General features: G+C 36.4%; 1 protein-coding gene across 1 annotated transcript in view; it reads left to right on the forward strand.

The window, feature by feature from the left end:
• The window catches only part of GABBR2 (gamma-aminobutyric acid type B receptor subunit 2), a 780032-nt gene that overhangs the window by 755939 nt on the left and 9977 nt on the right, over positions 1 to 14116 (forward strand). The window contains exon 15 of the mRNA XM_051998595.1: positions 299 to 523. Coding sequence (XP_051854555.1) covers positions 299 to 523 — 225 coding nt within the window. The remainder of the gene's footprint in view (positions 1 to 298; positions 524 to 14116) is intronic.

Genomic DNA, 14116 nt, shown 5'->3' on the forward strand with positions numbered 1-14116 from the left:
GGGTCCCAGATCTGTGCCCAGGGAGACCAGCAAATTGGCCCCCTCAGCAGAGAAGCCACATCTCATTAAAGCAGCACAAAGACATCACAGGAAGACATCTAGGGATGTCAGAGGTGGAAGTTGCCTTGGACATTCACTCTCTCTCTCTCTCTTTCTCTCTCTCTCTCTCTCTCTCTCTCTCTCTCTCTCTCTTTCTCTGTCTCTCTCTCTCTCTCTCTCACACACACACACACACACACACACAAAGCTGATCTATGTAATAGCAATAACAATCTTCCTTTTCTATTTCCTCTTTCAGCTGTTTGGTTGTTTCCTAGCTTGGGAAACTCGCAATGTGAGCATTCCAGCTTTAAACGACAGCAAATACATTGGAATGAGTGTCTACAACGTGGGGATCATGTGTATCATTGGAGCAGCGGTCTCATTCCTCACCAGAGACCAACCCAATGTACAATTCTGTATTGTAGCATTGGTCATAATATTCTGCAGCACCATCACACTTTGCCTCGTGTTTGTGCCAAAGGTAAGTCGGTTCCTTCAGCCAAAACTTTCCTCCTTTGTCTCTAAGTCAATAATTTGTATTTCTGTTGCAGTTTGATTTTCCAAAATTGTGAGCCACCTTTCTGAATCGAATAAATGTTTGTATTTAAGGAGTTTTTTTTTAATACAGAGAAAATAAAATATACTAAAATAAAAGAAAACATTTAATGAAAATATATGAATGCCTCCTTTCCTGGGAGGTGACATGAGAGTGATGTAGCTGATGGAGCACAAATGATGTGGTTTGTAGGCACCAAATGTTAGGGTTCTATCATATGAAGAATTCACAATGACTTTTCTCTTTGGCAAAAGGTAGGTTACAGGGGTTACAGACAAAATGAAGAGATACAATAGATACCAAGAGTGGTAAATATGAAGTAGAGCGGGAGAGCAGATAGTTAGCAAGAAAGGAGTTTTAACAATTAATGATGGAAAGAGCAAGTTCCCTAATGGAACCTACAATTAGCCAGGAGAAAAGGAACACCCATTAGATTGGGGCACACCCTTAATTGGCAAGCTAAATCCTAAAAGGGATTTAGCTCACTAAAAGAGTTAATTTGCTATAAGGAGAAGGACAGAGTCTGAGAAGAAAGACATAAAGCATCATGGGGTTAGGAGAGATACCACATGGCATAGGGGAGGGATAAGGGGAAAGACACCACAAGACAGTGTCCTGGTGAACTGATTCAAAGAAGTGCAGCAAAGATGGCATTGCCATAAGTAGATTTATAGGGGAAATTTAACCTCAGGGACATGACTAGGATTTCTAATAGAGCATGGAAGGTAAGGCTGCTCAAGACCTCACCAAGGGTAGGTCTCAAGGATTTGATATAACTTGGATGTCTTAGTTGGATATAGTAAACTGAGGTCACCCACAAGGGAAGGGGAACCTCCACAGAGGATGGGACCATTAAGCTAAACTGATCTCTATCAGATCTTTTTCCCTGTTTGCCCCAGTTCCATTGATGTTCCAGTTTCTCTGTGCCCTAGTTACACAGGACTTCATCAAGAATGGTCTTTTTCTATCTTAATAAATTTGTGAGAAGAAAGAAGAGGACAAAAAAAAAGGTCTGGGTGGTTTTTGAAAGAGCTATCCTCTCATTACCAGAACAAATGTGTTTCAGAGTACTATTAATTTAATTTATGTTAAGTAAATTTTATTTGCTCTTTGATTTCCATTATAAAAAATTATGGTTATGTTCTACTAGAGGGGAAAAGATTCCTCATAAATGCACTAAACCTCAAATACATGTAGAAACTTTTTACAAATCACAGATTTAAAGGGAAATGCTGATTTTCTGATAAAAACGAAAGTCATCTCATGGAATTGAGGGCTAGAAACTGATATGCCAATCTCTTACAGACTCAAAAGCCTGTTGTTTGCTAAATTTTCCCTGTGAGCCTTTACATTACAGGCTTCAAAGCAGGGCTTGGTTTATTTTTTGTTAATTATCTAGACTTAGGAAAGTAATAGAATAAGCTTAGTAATACAAATCAAATTTTAAAGTGTGTCTAGCTTTTCAGAAAGTTGGTTGCTAATCATCTACCAGCACACCCCTGGTTGGAAAGGACCGCAAGACAATTTAATCCTGTTGTGTTATAGATGAGTTTCATATAAGCAAAGAACTCAATCTTGTATAAACACCTTTTGTCTCAGGTAGTTTCATTTATAAATTTCCCTTATAAAATTCATTTATGATTTCTTCAAGTAGCGCTCTGGAGAACTAGGATTTGATAAAGCCCACTGGGATTCAGATGGAGCTATTTGACTCGCAGGGGTCCTCAAACTTTTTAAATAGGGAGCCAGTTCACTGTCCCTCAGACTGTTGGAGGGCCGGACTATAGTAAAAAACAAAAACTTTGTTTTGTGGGCCTTTAAATAAAGAAACTTCATAGCCCTGGATGAGGGGGATAAACATCCTCAGCTGCTGCATCTGGCCCGGTGGCCGTATTTTGAGGACCCCTGGGACTAAGCCAAATCATTCTGGCTCTCCTTGATTGGCCAATAACAGCTTCCAGCCCAAGCCTTACTTGATCATCTTTTGGAGTCTGATGGCTCACAGTGAGAGTAAATAACATTTGTTTCTGTTCTGGCCAGAAATCTTGAAGTCTTCCCCTCCCAAATGTTCATAGTTTTGTGTTTTTATTAATAGACAAACTAGGCCATCTTTGCCTCATTTCTTACCTAGCTTTAAATCACCAAAAGGATGTTGCTTTAAACTGAGTTGGGGAAAGACCTTCGCTTAAAAAGTGCAAGATCGGGGGCAGCTAGTTGGTATAGTGGATAGAGAATCAACCCTGATGTCAGAAGGACCTGAGTTCAGATCTAACCCCAGACACTTAACACTTTCTGGCTGTGAGTCTCTGGGCAAGTCACTTAGCCCCAATTGCCTCAAAAAAAAAAAAAAAAAAAAAAAATCCAAGATCTCCCATTGCATCTGGAGTCATCTCTAATCATCTTGGCCTGTCTTGTCACTGGATTTTAATAATCTCTGAAATAGAGAGAGTTGAGAGTCCAATTCACTTGCAAGTCACAACATCATCTTCCTGATGTCATGAGTCTTCTTGGAGAACAATGGAGTCATAGAACAGAAGTCACAGAACTTCTCTAATTAATCTCTTCTTTTTTTACATTTTTTAATTATAGTTTTTTATATACAAAACATATGCATGGGTAATTTTTCAACATTGACCCTTGCAAAAACTTCTGTTTCAACTTTTCTCCCTCCTTCCCTCCACTCCCTCCCCTAGATGGCAGGTAGTCCCATACTTTTAAATATGTTTAAGTATATGTTAAATACAACATATGTATACATATTTATACAGTTATCTTGCTGCACAAGAAAGACTGGATTTAGAAAGGTAAAAATAACCTGAGAAGAAACAACAAAAATTTAAGCAAACAATAACAGAAAGAGTGGAAATGTTATGTTGTTATCCATACTCATTTCCTAGTGTTCTTTCTCTGGGTATAGCTGGTTCTGTTCATTACAGATCAATTGGAACTGATTTGGATCCTCTCATTGCTGAAGATATTCACTTCCATCAGAATTGATCATCATATAATATTGTTTACTAATCTCTTCTAAATTTACATCTGTGATAATTCTTTTATCCTCAATTTTCCAAACAACTTTGAATATTGAATTTTAAAAACATTAGAGTGCAGAGGGTCATTAGAACATAGAATGCCAGAGCTAAAAGATATCTTAGAAATCATTTATTCTTACCCATTCATTTCACAGAGAGGGAAACAGACCTAGGGAAAAATGACTTTGCCTAACAGCATCACTCAACAAAATAGTGACAGAGCCAGGACTGAAACCTAGATCTCTTGAGGCATAGAGGTGACACAGTGGATGAAACACTGAGCCTGGAGTCAAGAAGACCTGTAATTAAATTCAGCCTCTGACATTTAGAAGATGCCACTTACCCTCTGCCTGCTTCAGTATTCTTAACTGTAAAACAGAGATAATAAATTACCTACTTTGCAGAGTTATTTTCATTTTCTCAAATAGTTGTAAAAGAGTAGACCCTTTATAAATATGTTTGTTTTATTACTTCCTGATCTATATTCCAACCTAAATTCCACTCTACCATGCTGGCTTCTCCATTTCATAAAGTTATATATACTCTATTCAATCTGCATCACCTTCAAACCAAAAATTACACTAAATAACATGATCTCTGATTTTTTTTTAATTACGAACTTGAAGATCGCAGGCAATTTGAGTGATTTCTTCAGTATTGAATTACTAAGCTACCTACATTCTCTTGATTTTTCAACTCTTTCCAGATATACCTGTCTTATATCACTTATCTAGATTGTTATCGTTAGCTATCTGGTTGAAAAGAGAAAACATGTGAACCAAGGGCAACCCAACCAAATCCAATTTAGCTATGTAAGCTCAATCCAGTATTGAAATGTATACTCACACCCAACTAATGTTCAGCAATATTCAGCAAATTGGTAGATTATGTCTTTGTTACATTATATTTCCAACTAAAGGCTTTGTTCATTTAAGTGATGACTGCTGTCCTCATTAGAATATCAAAATGGTGTTTCTTATGCTGGGCAAAACACTAATTATTATCAGACATTAGCCAGTTGCAAAAGTTTAACCATAATACATACAGTGGGTGTGCCAGGCACTCCAGCTGGCAGAAGCAGCTGGTACAAAACAGTAAATGAAATCTGGTGACCATTCTTTCTTTCAAGAGAAAAGCATTCTATTGGGCCATGTGTGGGACAGAAAGTTGTACAAATTGTTACAAATTTCAAGAAGCTGAGCATGAACAAATGGTATCAAGGAGTCAAGAAAGATGAGGGCTAAGGGAATGACATTGTATTGGTGATTAGGAAGACATTAATGAACTTGAAAAGAACAATTTCAGAGCAGTGATGGTCAAGAAAATAGATTACAAGAGGTTGAATCCACAAGTGGGTACTGAGGCAGGATGGAGGCAAAAGTCTATGCTTTCTAAATGTTTGCCAATAAGCAAAAGATAAGGCAATAACTTAAGGGCATTATAGGTCAAAGAAAGTTTTATTTTTATTTTGTATATTTTGAATATGGTAGTTTTATCCCATCTATTTTTTGAACTGTATCATATTAATTAGAGGAAATTTGACCATATTTGTAGACAAAGGGAAGTGGGTAGAAAATAGACTGAGAAGTCTAGAAAAAGAAATGATAATGCAACAAAGATCTATCAAAGAAGCTAGGATTGGATAGGATATGAGAATTTCTTCCAGGGCATTATTACTTAACTCATAAATTTACTTAGAATTCTGTTAACTAAGTGATCGGTTGTTGCTATTCACTTGTTTTTAGTCATGTCTGACTCTTTGTGATCCCATCTGAGGTGTTTGTTTTTTTTTTTTAACAAAGATACCAGAATGGTTTGCCATATCCTCCTCCAGCTCATTTTACAGATAAGGAAACTGAGGTAAACAGGATGACATGACTTGCCCAAGCTCACACAGCTCATTTGTGTCTGAGGCTAGATTTGAACCCAATTAGATGAGTCTTTTGGACTTCAGACCCAGCATTCTATTCACTCTGCCACCTAGCTGTCCTCCGAATATAATAGTCTATCTTCATTTTACAGATAGGAAAACAGGTTTCATGGAGGAAACAATCTGTGCAGTCACATTGGTAGCATGTTATGGGGCCAGGATTTCAACTTCACTCCTTTGAAACTCAGTCCAACATTGATTCTGTTAACATTCATTTGCCTGTAGCTAGCCGAAAATATGCATTGATATTTGTGTCAGTTCTGCTTCTACACATTTGTCCTGTCTCTCACCTGAGGCAAAGAACTTCTCAAAGGGAGTGACTGTCTTCCTTATCACCCCACAGAATCTCATTCAGTATGATGGAAGGAGGAAACATGGCCTTTCTTTCCTGCAGGGTCCAGCTGGTACAGCGTTTTTCATGTAGGGGGCAGTCAATCAATATTATTGACTGAGAGCTTCATTCTTATGAATAATAGTTAAGGTGACAGCATTACCTAACCTCAAAAATTCCTTGAAAGGAGTCCTGTTTTCACATTTGGTATCATGTAGGTCACTCTGACAAGGGCTATTACATTTTGGGGTCTGAGAGAATGAGATCACCTTCTCAGATAGCAGAGAACGAATTAATCATCCCTCCATTCCCTCCCCTCCACCACAATTTATACAGCCTTCAAATCCAGCCTCAGACACCTACTACATAGATAGCTATGTAACTCTAGACAAATCATTTAACTTCTGTCTGACTTGGTTTCCTCAATAGTAAAATGGGAATAATAATAGCACTTACTTCCCAGAGTTGTTGTGAAGATCAAATGAAATAATAATTGTAAAGTGCTTAGTACACTGCCTGGCACATAGTAAACAATTAAATGTTTGTTTCCTTTCCTCTCTGCTCCCTTCAGAATTCTAGGAAACTGTTTCCATTCCCAACTTTCAAATCTCATCCCTGTCTCTTTGTGATGATATGTTAGGTATTTTGTTTATCTGGACTTGTTTCCTCAACTGTAAAATGATTTGTTGTTGTTCAGTCATTTTCAATCATGTTTGACTCCTTGTGACCCCATTTGGGGTTTTCTAGGCATGGATGCTAGAGTGATTTGTCATTTCCTTCTCCAGACCATTTTACCAATATTTCTTGAAGCAAACATGGTTAAGTGACTTGGCTGGGATCACACATCTAGTGAATATCTAAGGCCATATTTAAACTCAAGAAGATGAATCTTCCTGACTCCAGGTTCAGCATTATATCCACTTCCCTACTTCATTGCTCTCCATAAAATAATGAGGTACATAAAATTATAAATCTAGAATAGAAGAAATCTTAAAGCCCATCTAGTACAGCTTTTAGCACAGTACCTAATATATAGTAGATGCTTAGTAAATATTTGTTGATTGGTTGATTACAAATAAGTAAACAGATGCCCAAAAAGACTGCGATTAGGTGGCCTCCAACTATTGTTTTTAGGGACTTCTAAAACCCCTTCCAAGTCTAAATTGATTATCCTATAATCTTCACCACTGCGAACACAAAGGATTTATTCAAAATAATACAACATAATCTAACAATAACAGTTTGTGCCTCTATAATGCTCTTGAGAGTTCTAAAAACATTTTGTTCATAACAATCCCCACCTGTATTGGTTAGAAAAATGAAGTTCAAAGAGATGAGGTCATTTGTCCATAATCACATAGTTCATAACCACCAGAGCTAGGATTAAAACTCAGATCATCTTACTCTATTAAATCAGTTCAACAATTCACTATGCATTTAATTATAAGGCAATTTTGATCATGTCTTTTGTTTTTACATTGCCTAGATTTCCTCTTTTAAGTCTTAACCTATCCTTTTCCTTGAGAGCCATCTTTTATAACAAAAAAAAAAAAAAAAAAATTAAAGAAGAAGGAAGTAAAAAAAAAAGAAGAAGAAGAAGAAGAAGAAGAAGGAAGTAGATGGAGGAAAAATTCAGCAAACTTGATTGATACATGATAAAAATATGATGCTGACATGAGTGAACTCTGTATGACCTGAGTGAACTCTGTAAAATTATGTAAAATCACAGAAACCATGTCCTCTTTGATCTATAGCTCCAAATGGTCTCACATTCTCTCAGAGTGCAATAAGCTGTGCCATTCAAGAGCAAATCAAATTCCTATTGATCTTGTCAGGAAATCACAATCTCAAGAAAGATTTCACATTCAATTGAGAATTATCAAACTTCCCCTAGATTTACACATAAAGTAGGTTCTCTAGAAAAGTATTCTTTACAGATCTCTCTCTATTGAGAAAGATACGCCCTCTAAGAGAATGCCTCTTGGTGTTTAAATAATAAAGCCTCCTCTTTTGCCATAGCTTCTGGGAGTTAAGCGAATTCTTTGGCTTCTCAACTTGAAGTGAAAAGGTACCCCCACTTCCAGTACCACACCTCATAAATGTCATACACAATGGTCCATGTTTATAGACTCCAATATCTATAAAGAATTGAGAAGAAAAATCTCACATCTCTTCTTTGGGGCTAACATTGTTCTTGATACTTTGTTTCAATCCTTTTGTTGGTCTTCTTCTCATTTCTATTTTTGTAATCATTGTGTAAATTGTTCTCCCCATTTTGTTCACTTCCCTTTGCATCAGTTCACATAAGTTTTCCCATGTCTTTTTGTATTCATCATCAGAATGCATTTATTAAAAATATTGTGTGAGTTTTCCAACTTGGATTCCTTGAGAGCTTTGAGAATATCTTAATAACTTTTTATTAACTTATTTTTAATTTAATTTAATAACTGCAAATACAGTTTTCAATATTCATCCTCACAAAATCTTGTGTTTCAAATTTTTCTCCCTCCCTTCCCCTCTCCCTCCCCTAAACAGCAAGTAATCTCATATAATTTAAACATGTGCAATTCAGCCTTTGAAAGAACTTAGCATCATGTCTGTAAGACTGGAGATCAAAAACTGAATAGACAGACTGAAAAGAAATTTTGCAAATACACTAAGGAAAACCAGAAAAACTAAGCTAGCTGCAGGGTTAGATTTGTAGATTATAGATTGGGTTTGTAGTTTTTTTTAGGATTTCTTAAGAAAATGTGGAAGCCTTGAGGTCACAGGAGATGCTAAAGATCAGGTTTGTTCCATGGGAAAACATGTTTTTCCATGGTTAGTCTTAACAGAAGATCCCACATTGGGAGTTAATCTCTAAAATGGTGCAGACTATCTTCAAGACAGAATCAATCTGGTTCATCCTGTTGTTGCTTATAAGGAAGAGAATAAAATATAGCTGAAAATCTTCATTTACAGTAACCATTGTTCTATCTCTTTGATCTCTGAGGTTACCTTTTCTGAGGATCATATGTTCTCCCAAAATTCACTGTACTTGTGGTCATCCACCTCCTCCACAAGTATCTATTATGCAAGGTTACTGGGAATAATAGATACCAATCAACAATCATTCATACACTAGGAAAGAGGTTTGTCTATAGCTAATAATATTTATGCATATAGGTAGTGCAGTGAATAGAGTTCCATACTTAGAGTCTAAAAATTTGAGTTCAAATCCAGCCTCAGACCTTTACTAAATGTATAACCCTGGATAAATCATTTAATTTCTATTTGCCTCAGTTCCTCATCTGAAAAATAAAATAGAAAACTACTCCAATCTCCTTGCCAAGAAAATCTCATGGACAAAGTACACAGGGTCACTAAGAGTCAGACATGATTGAATGACTAGCTGAATAATAAAAATCATATTAGTAAAGTTTTGAGTGTCCCCTAAAAAAAAAAAACTAACTGCTATTTATTATTATCATATATAAATTCCAAAAATTTTTTGGCAAACTTGTCCCAAAGTCAACCTTAGACACTTATTAGCTGTGTTACCCTGAACAAATCATTCGATCTCTCAGTCTCAGTTTCCTTTCTCTAAAATGGGGCTAAATAAAAGCATCTATCACTCACAGTTGTGAAAATCAAATGAAACAACACATGCAAAATGCTTGGCAAACTTAAAAGGCTATATAAATGCCAGCTATTAATTAGTGAGCACATATTGTATACACAGTCCTCCCACACACACACAAAACCATACCCATAGTGATCATGTTGCCCAAATCCACATTTAGGACATCTGAAATGTATTTTGCTTTACTCTCACAACTGTGCAAACATTTTTATTTCTTATAGACAGACAGACAGAGACAAGTAGATGGACTAATTAGAGAGATGCTACCTACATGAGAGGGCGTATATATAAGTTTCTGTATGTTAGAAGTAAAGAGAGGTCTTTTTTCTGTAGCACTTTACAGCTAAAGAAACTGAGGCTAAAAGACTTGATTTAAGTTACAAAGTAATTTTTCATTTAGGCAATTGGAGTTAAGTGACTTGCCCAGGATCACACAGCTAATAAGTGTCTGAAGCTGAATTTGAACTCAGTCCTTCTATTCCAGAGTTCATGCCCTATCCATTGTGCTGCCCCAACAGAACCTTTTTTTTTTTTTTGAAAGCTTTGGCTTGACCATGTCAGGCGCTGCTTAATGAGTTCCAGGGTGTCCTGTTATCTCTCTCCAAGATCAGTCTGATATAGTCTTCTGATTGGCATTTCGAGTTCTTCACTGTTCATTCCCTTTTTTCCACCCTTCTTATATCTTCTTCCCTCTGTTTTGGAACATCATGTTCAAGCCCTTTGTTTGAGCCTTTTACACTGGCTGTGTATACTGGGATGCTTGGTCTTATCATCTTCTGTGTTAGTCTCCCTAGCTTCCTTCAGGATCAGCTCAAATCCCACCTTCTGCAAGAGACCTTTCCTAGTCCTCCCAACTGCTGATGTCTCTCCTATTTTATCTTCTATGTATATACTATAATGCCAGAGAAATTGAGGCAAGATAGAGATTAGAGAGTTTTTAATATTTTATTTGGATTTCTGAGAGGGAGAAATTTTCTGGGACCAAAGGATCCATTTGGTCCCAGGGCTGATGTTTCAAAGTATTCAGCCACAAATGTGAGTTTCCCATGAAATATATATATGTGGCTCTAAACTACCAGGGTAGACCAAGGCAAGGGGGTAGAGTATGAGCACTGAGAGCAGGAAGGGACCATCAATCCAGTTCTGACAGGGCGGGGATGAGAACCATAAATTCTTGATAATTTAGGAGGAGTTAGGAGCCAGGAAGTCTGAATTTAGAGATAGAAGTTACCAATTAGGTATCTGAGATAGGACATCTGGAGTGTTATGACTCTTTTGGAATGTCAAAGTGGCCAGCTACAGCCCTAATTATCTCAGTCCTATTGTTCAGGAAGGGGGGTGGAAATCAGGGGGATTAAAGCAGAACAATTCAAGGAACTGAGGCAGAACAATTCAGGGAAATTGAGGCAGGACAATAAAAGGGAACTGTGGCACAGCAATACCTAGTTATTTGAAATCAGGGACTGGCTTTTTGTTTTGTCTTTGTAACCTTAGAACTTAGCAATGAGCTGTTACTGTTATGTTATATTGTAACCTATTAATTGTATTCCTTCCTTTGTGCCCACAGAGGTAATGTTCATAGGATAATCTGTTTAGAGTTGGAAAGGGTTTTAGGAGTCCTTAAAAACAATAGCTGGAGATTTAAACAGATGCTTGTTGACCAACTACATATATATAGTCCTTTAAGTTTGCCAAGCATTTTGCCTGTGTTGTTTCATTTGATTTTCACAACCATGAATGATAGGGGCTTTTATTTACCCCCATTTTAGAGAAAGAAAACTGAGACTGAGAGATTGAATGATTTTTCCAGAGTAACACAGCTAGTAAGTGTCTAAGGCTGAATTTGAACTCAGATCCTCCTGACTCCAAATACAGTGCTTTTAGCCACTCTATCATCTAATTAATAGTGAATGAATTAATTAATTTACTTTTCAATAGGCCTGTGGGATCTCCATAGTAGAATATAATCTCCTTGAGGGCAAAGACTATCTCATTTTGGTCCAGAACTTCATTGTCTGGTGCTTAACAGGCAATTAATAAATGTTTATTAAACTGGATGAACAACTGAGTCATTTCCCCAGCTGCTACTTTGTTGGAAGGCAAAGTTGAGGAAAGGTGGATAAAGATGTCAGAATAAACTGGCTGATTGGTCCCAGACTAGAGGGTTTTTTTTCCCCATTATCTCATCAGAGATAACATTCAATTGCAGTTTAAGTGGCAATCAGACTGTTTGAACATTTCGTGCCTGATATGTTGCTTTTCCCCCCTCTGTTATCATTATTTTTGTTCCTGCCATGGCCATTCATATCAAAGTAATTGTGTGTAATGATGACAAAAGATTTCATGTGGGGCTTTATTTAACATTAGAGAAAAATGAAAATTCATTTGAAGGTAATTGGTCAGAGTTTTAACAAATTAAAATTGATCCCATGACATGATCTTGAAATTAGATATTTAACTATGAAATATGTATATCCAACATCTACAGTGATAAGATTCTGTATAACTTTATTAAAGAGCCTTTTTCTCTCTAAGTGCCTTGTTTATCATCATCTAGCATTCCCCTGGTAAAGTCCTATACAAAGCAGTCAAGAGCCATAACTTTGCAGGCAGCAGGGTATATTAGAAGGAGTCATAAGCCCAGAATAATAAGAAACCTGAGTTTGAATCATGCCTCAGACACCAGCTATGTGTCCATGGATACATTGTTCAATCTCTCTGAGCCTCAATTTCCACATTTGTAAAACGGAAAGGGTAGGTAGCAATTGAGACAAAGAATGGTTGTTAAAGGCCTTAGCTTAAAAGGTCTAGGTCTCCCACTGTATCCAAAGCCATCTTCATTCATCCTGATTTATATCTGGCCACTGGACCCAGATGATTGCAGAGGAGAAAGTAAGGCAAGTGACCTTCCACAGCCCTCCCTCACTTAAATCCAATTCACTTGCATGTCATGGCATCATCTCTCTGATGTCATGGTCCTCTTCTAGAATAAAGGACAAACAACAACAACAAAATAAGGATAATAATAGTACCTAGTTCCCATTGTTATTGTGAGGATGAAATGAAATAATATTCAGAAAGCACTTTGCTATGTAAATGCCAGCTAGTAATAGTAGTAGTTTGACAGTAATAATTTACCTCTACTAGCTCTCATTTTTAGAACTACTAAACCTCTCTTCTGTCTTTCTGTTTCTCAATTCAACTCCACAAGCATTTTTTTTTTGCTTTTAAATATATTTATTTAATTTTTATCTGTTACCTAATTAGATGTAAAAGTGATTTTTAACAGTCATTTTTTAAAATTTTGATTTCCTAATTCTCTCTCTCCCTCCCCTCATTAAGAAGATAAGCATTTTGATAATAGGTTATACATTCTACAAGCATTTATTAAGCACGTTCTAGAAAATCAAACTATGCAAAAAGGAAATAGGCCCTGCCTTCAATGAGCTTATATTCTACGAGAGACCATGTCACTCCTACCCAGTAAATTTCAGTGACTCCCTAATACCTCTAAGATCAATTTTTTTCAAACTTTGCTTTTAATATCTATCTTTTGTACTGTATTGTTGTTTTTGAGTCATTTGGGGTTTTCTTGGCAGAGGTACTAGAGTGGTTTGCCATTTTCTTTTCCAGCTCTACAGATAAGGAAACTGAGAAAAACAGGATGAAGTGATTTGGAGTCTTCCTGACTCCAGACCCAGTTTTCTATCCACTGTGCTCCTACTTACTCTCTAACCATGAGGGACTACTTTTAAAATGACTCAAGTCAATAGAGACTTTCTCTTACATGCTATGAATGCAAGGCAAAATTTGTGCAGTAGTCACTAGTGTGAGCATTATGTGGCTAAATTAGCTAACATTACTGGGAATAAAGCAGGAGGACTGATCCCCCAAAGTTAGGAGAGGAAGAAGGATTGGGAAGGTTTAATCAACAGAACACCAAAATGATATATAACAGTATAGAGGAGGGAGGAGAATGTATTGGGGGATGAGAAGTTGTCCAGAAAGTGGTGAAGATGACTTAGATATCTGTGGCCTATTAGAGGGCTAGGAATAATTCCTAGGTTACATGAAAGGGTTAGGAAAGCTGACATAAGTATGAAGTGTTTGGATTTTGCAAATCAGGAACCAATTCTTTACTATATAAAATGTTTAACAATTAAATAATTTATCATTAGAATTCTTTTTAATAATGAATTCCATAGTCCACTTAAAATGTGAAAGTTTATTGAATTTTTTATAAGTACATATGCTAATATAAATCATGTTATAATATTTTGAATTGCTATCCTTAATTACAAATATTAAACAAATGACTAATCTTTTCTTTCAACCTGTTTTCAAACATTGTTAACTTTTTTTGGTGGATTCCTTACTACATAAGATAGTTCCATATTTAATTGAATACCACCTTATTTGTCAGTGTTCCCATTCTTCATCCACTAAATTTAGATTTTACTATAAAACAAAAGGAAAATAGAGGGAAGAAACATAAATGTAGATAAGTAAATATAAAATAAATGCACATTTGAAGAGAGCTCTAACATCTGAGGGAAAACTCAGACTATAAGTGTCCCCTGAGTCTCTATACTGGGCTCTCTTA

This window comes from Antechinus flavipes, chromosome 1 (assembly GCF_016432865.1).
Source record: "Antechinus flavipes isolate AdamAnt ecotype Samford, QLD, Australia chromosome 1, AdamAnt_v2, whole genome shotgun sequence".
Taxonomy (NCBI): Eukaryota; Metazoa; Chordata; class Mammalia; order Dasyuromorphia; family Dasyuridae; genus Antechinus; species Antechinus flavipes.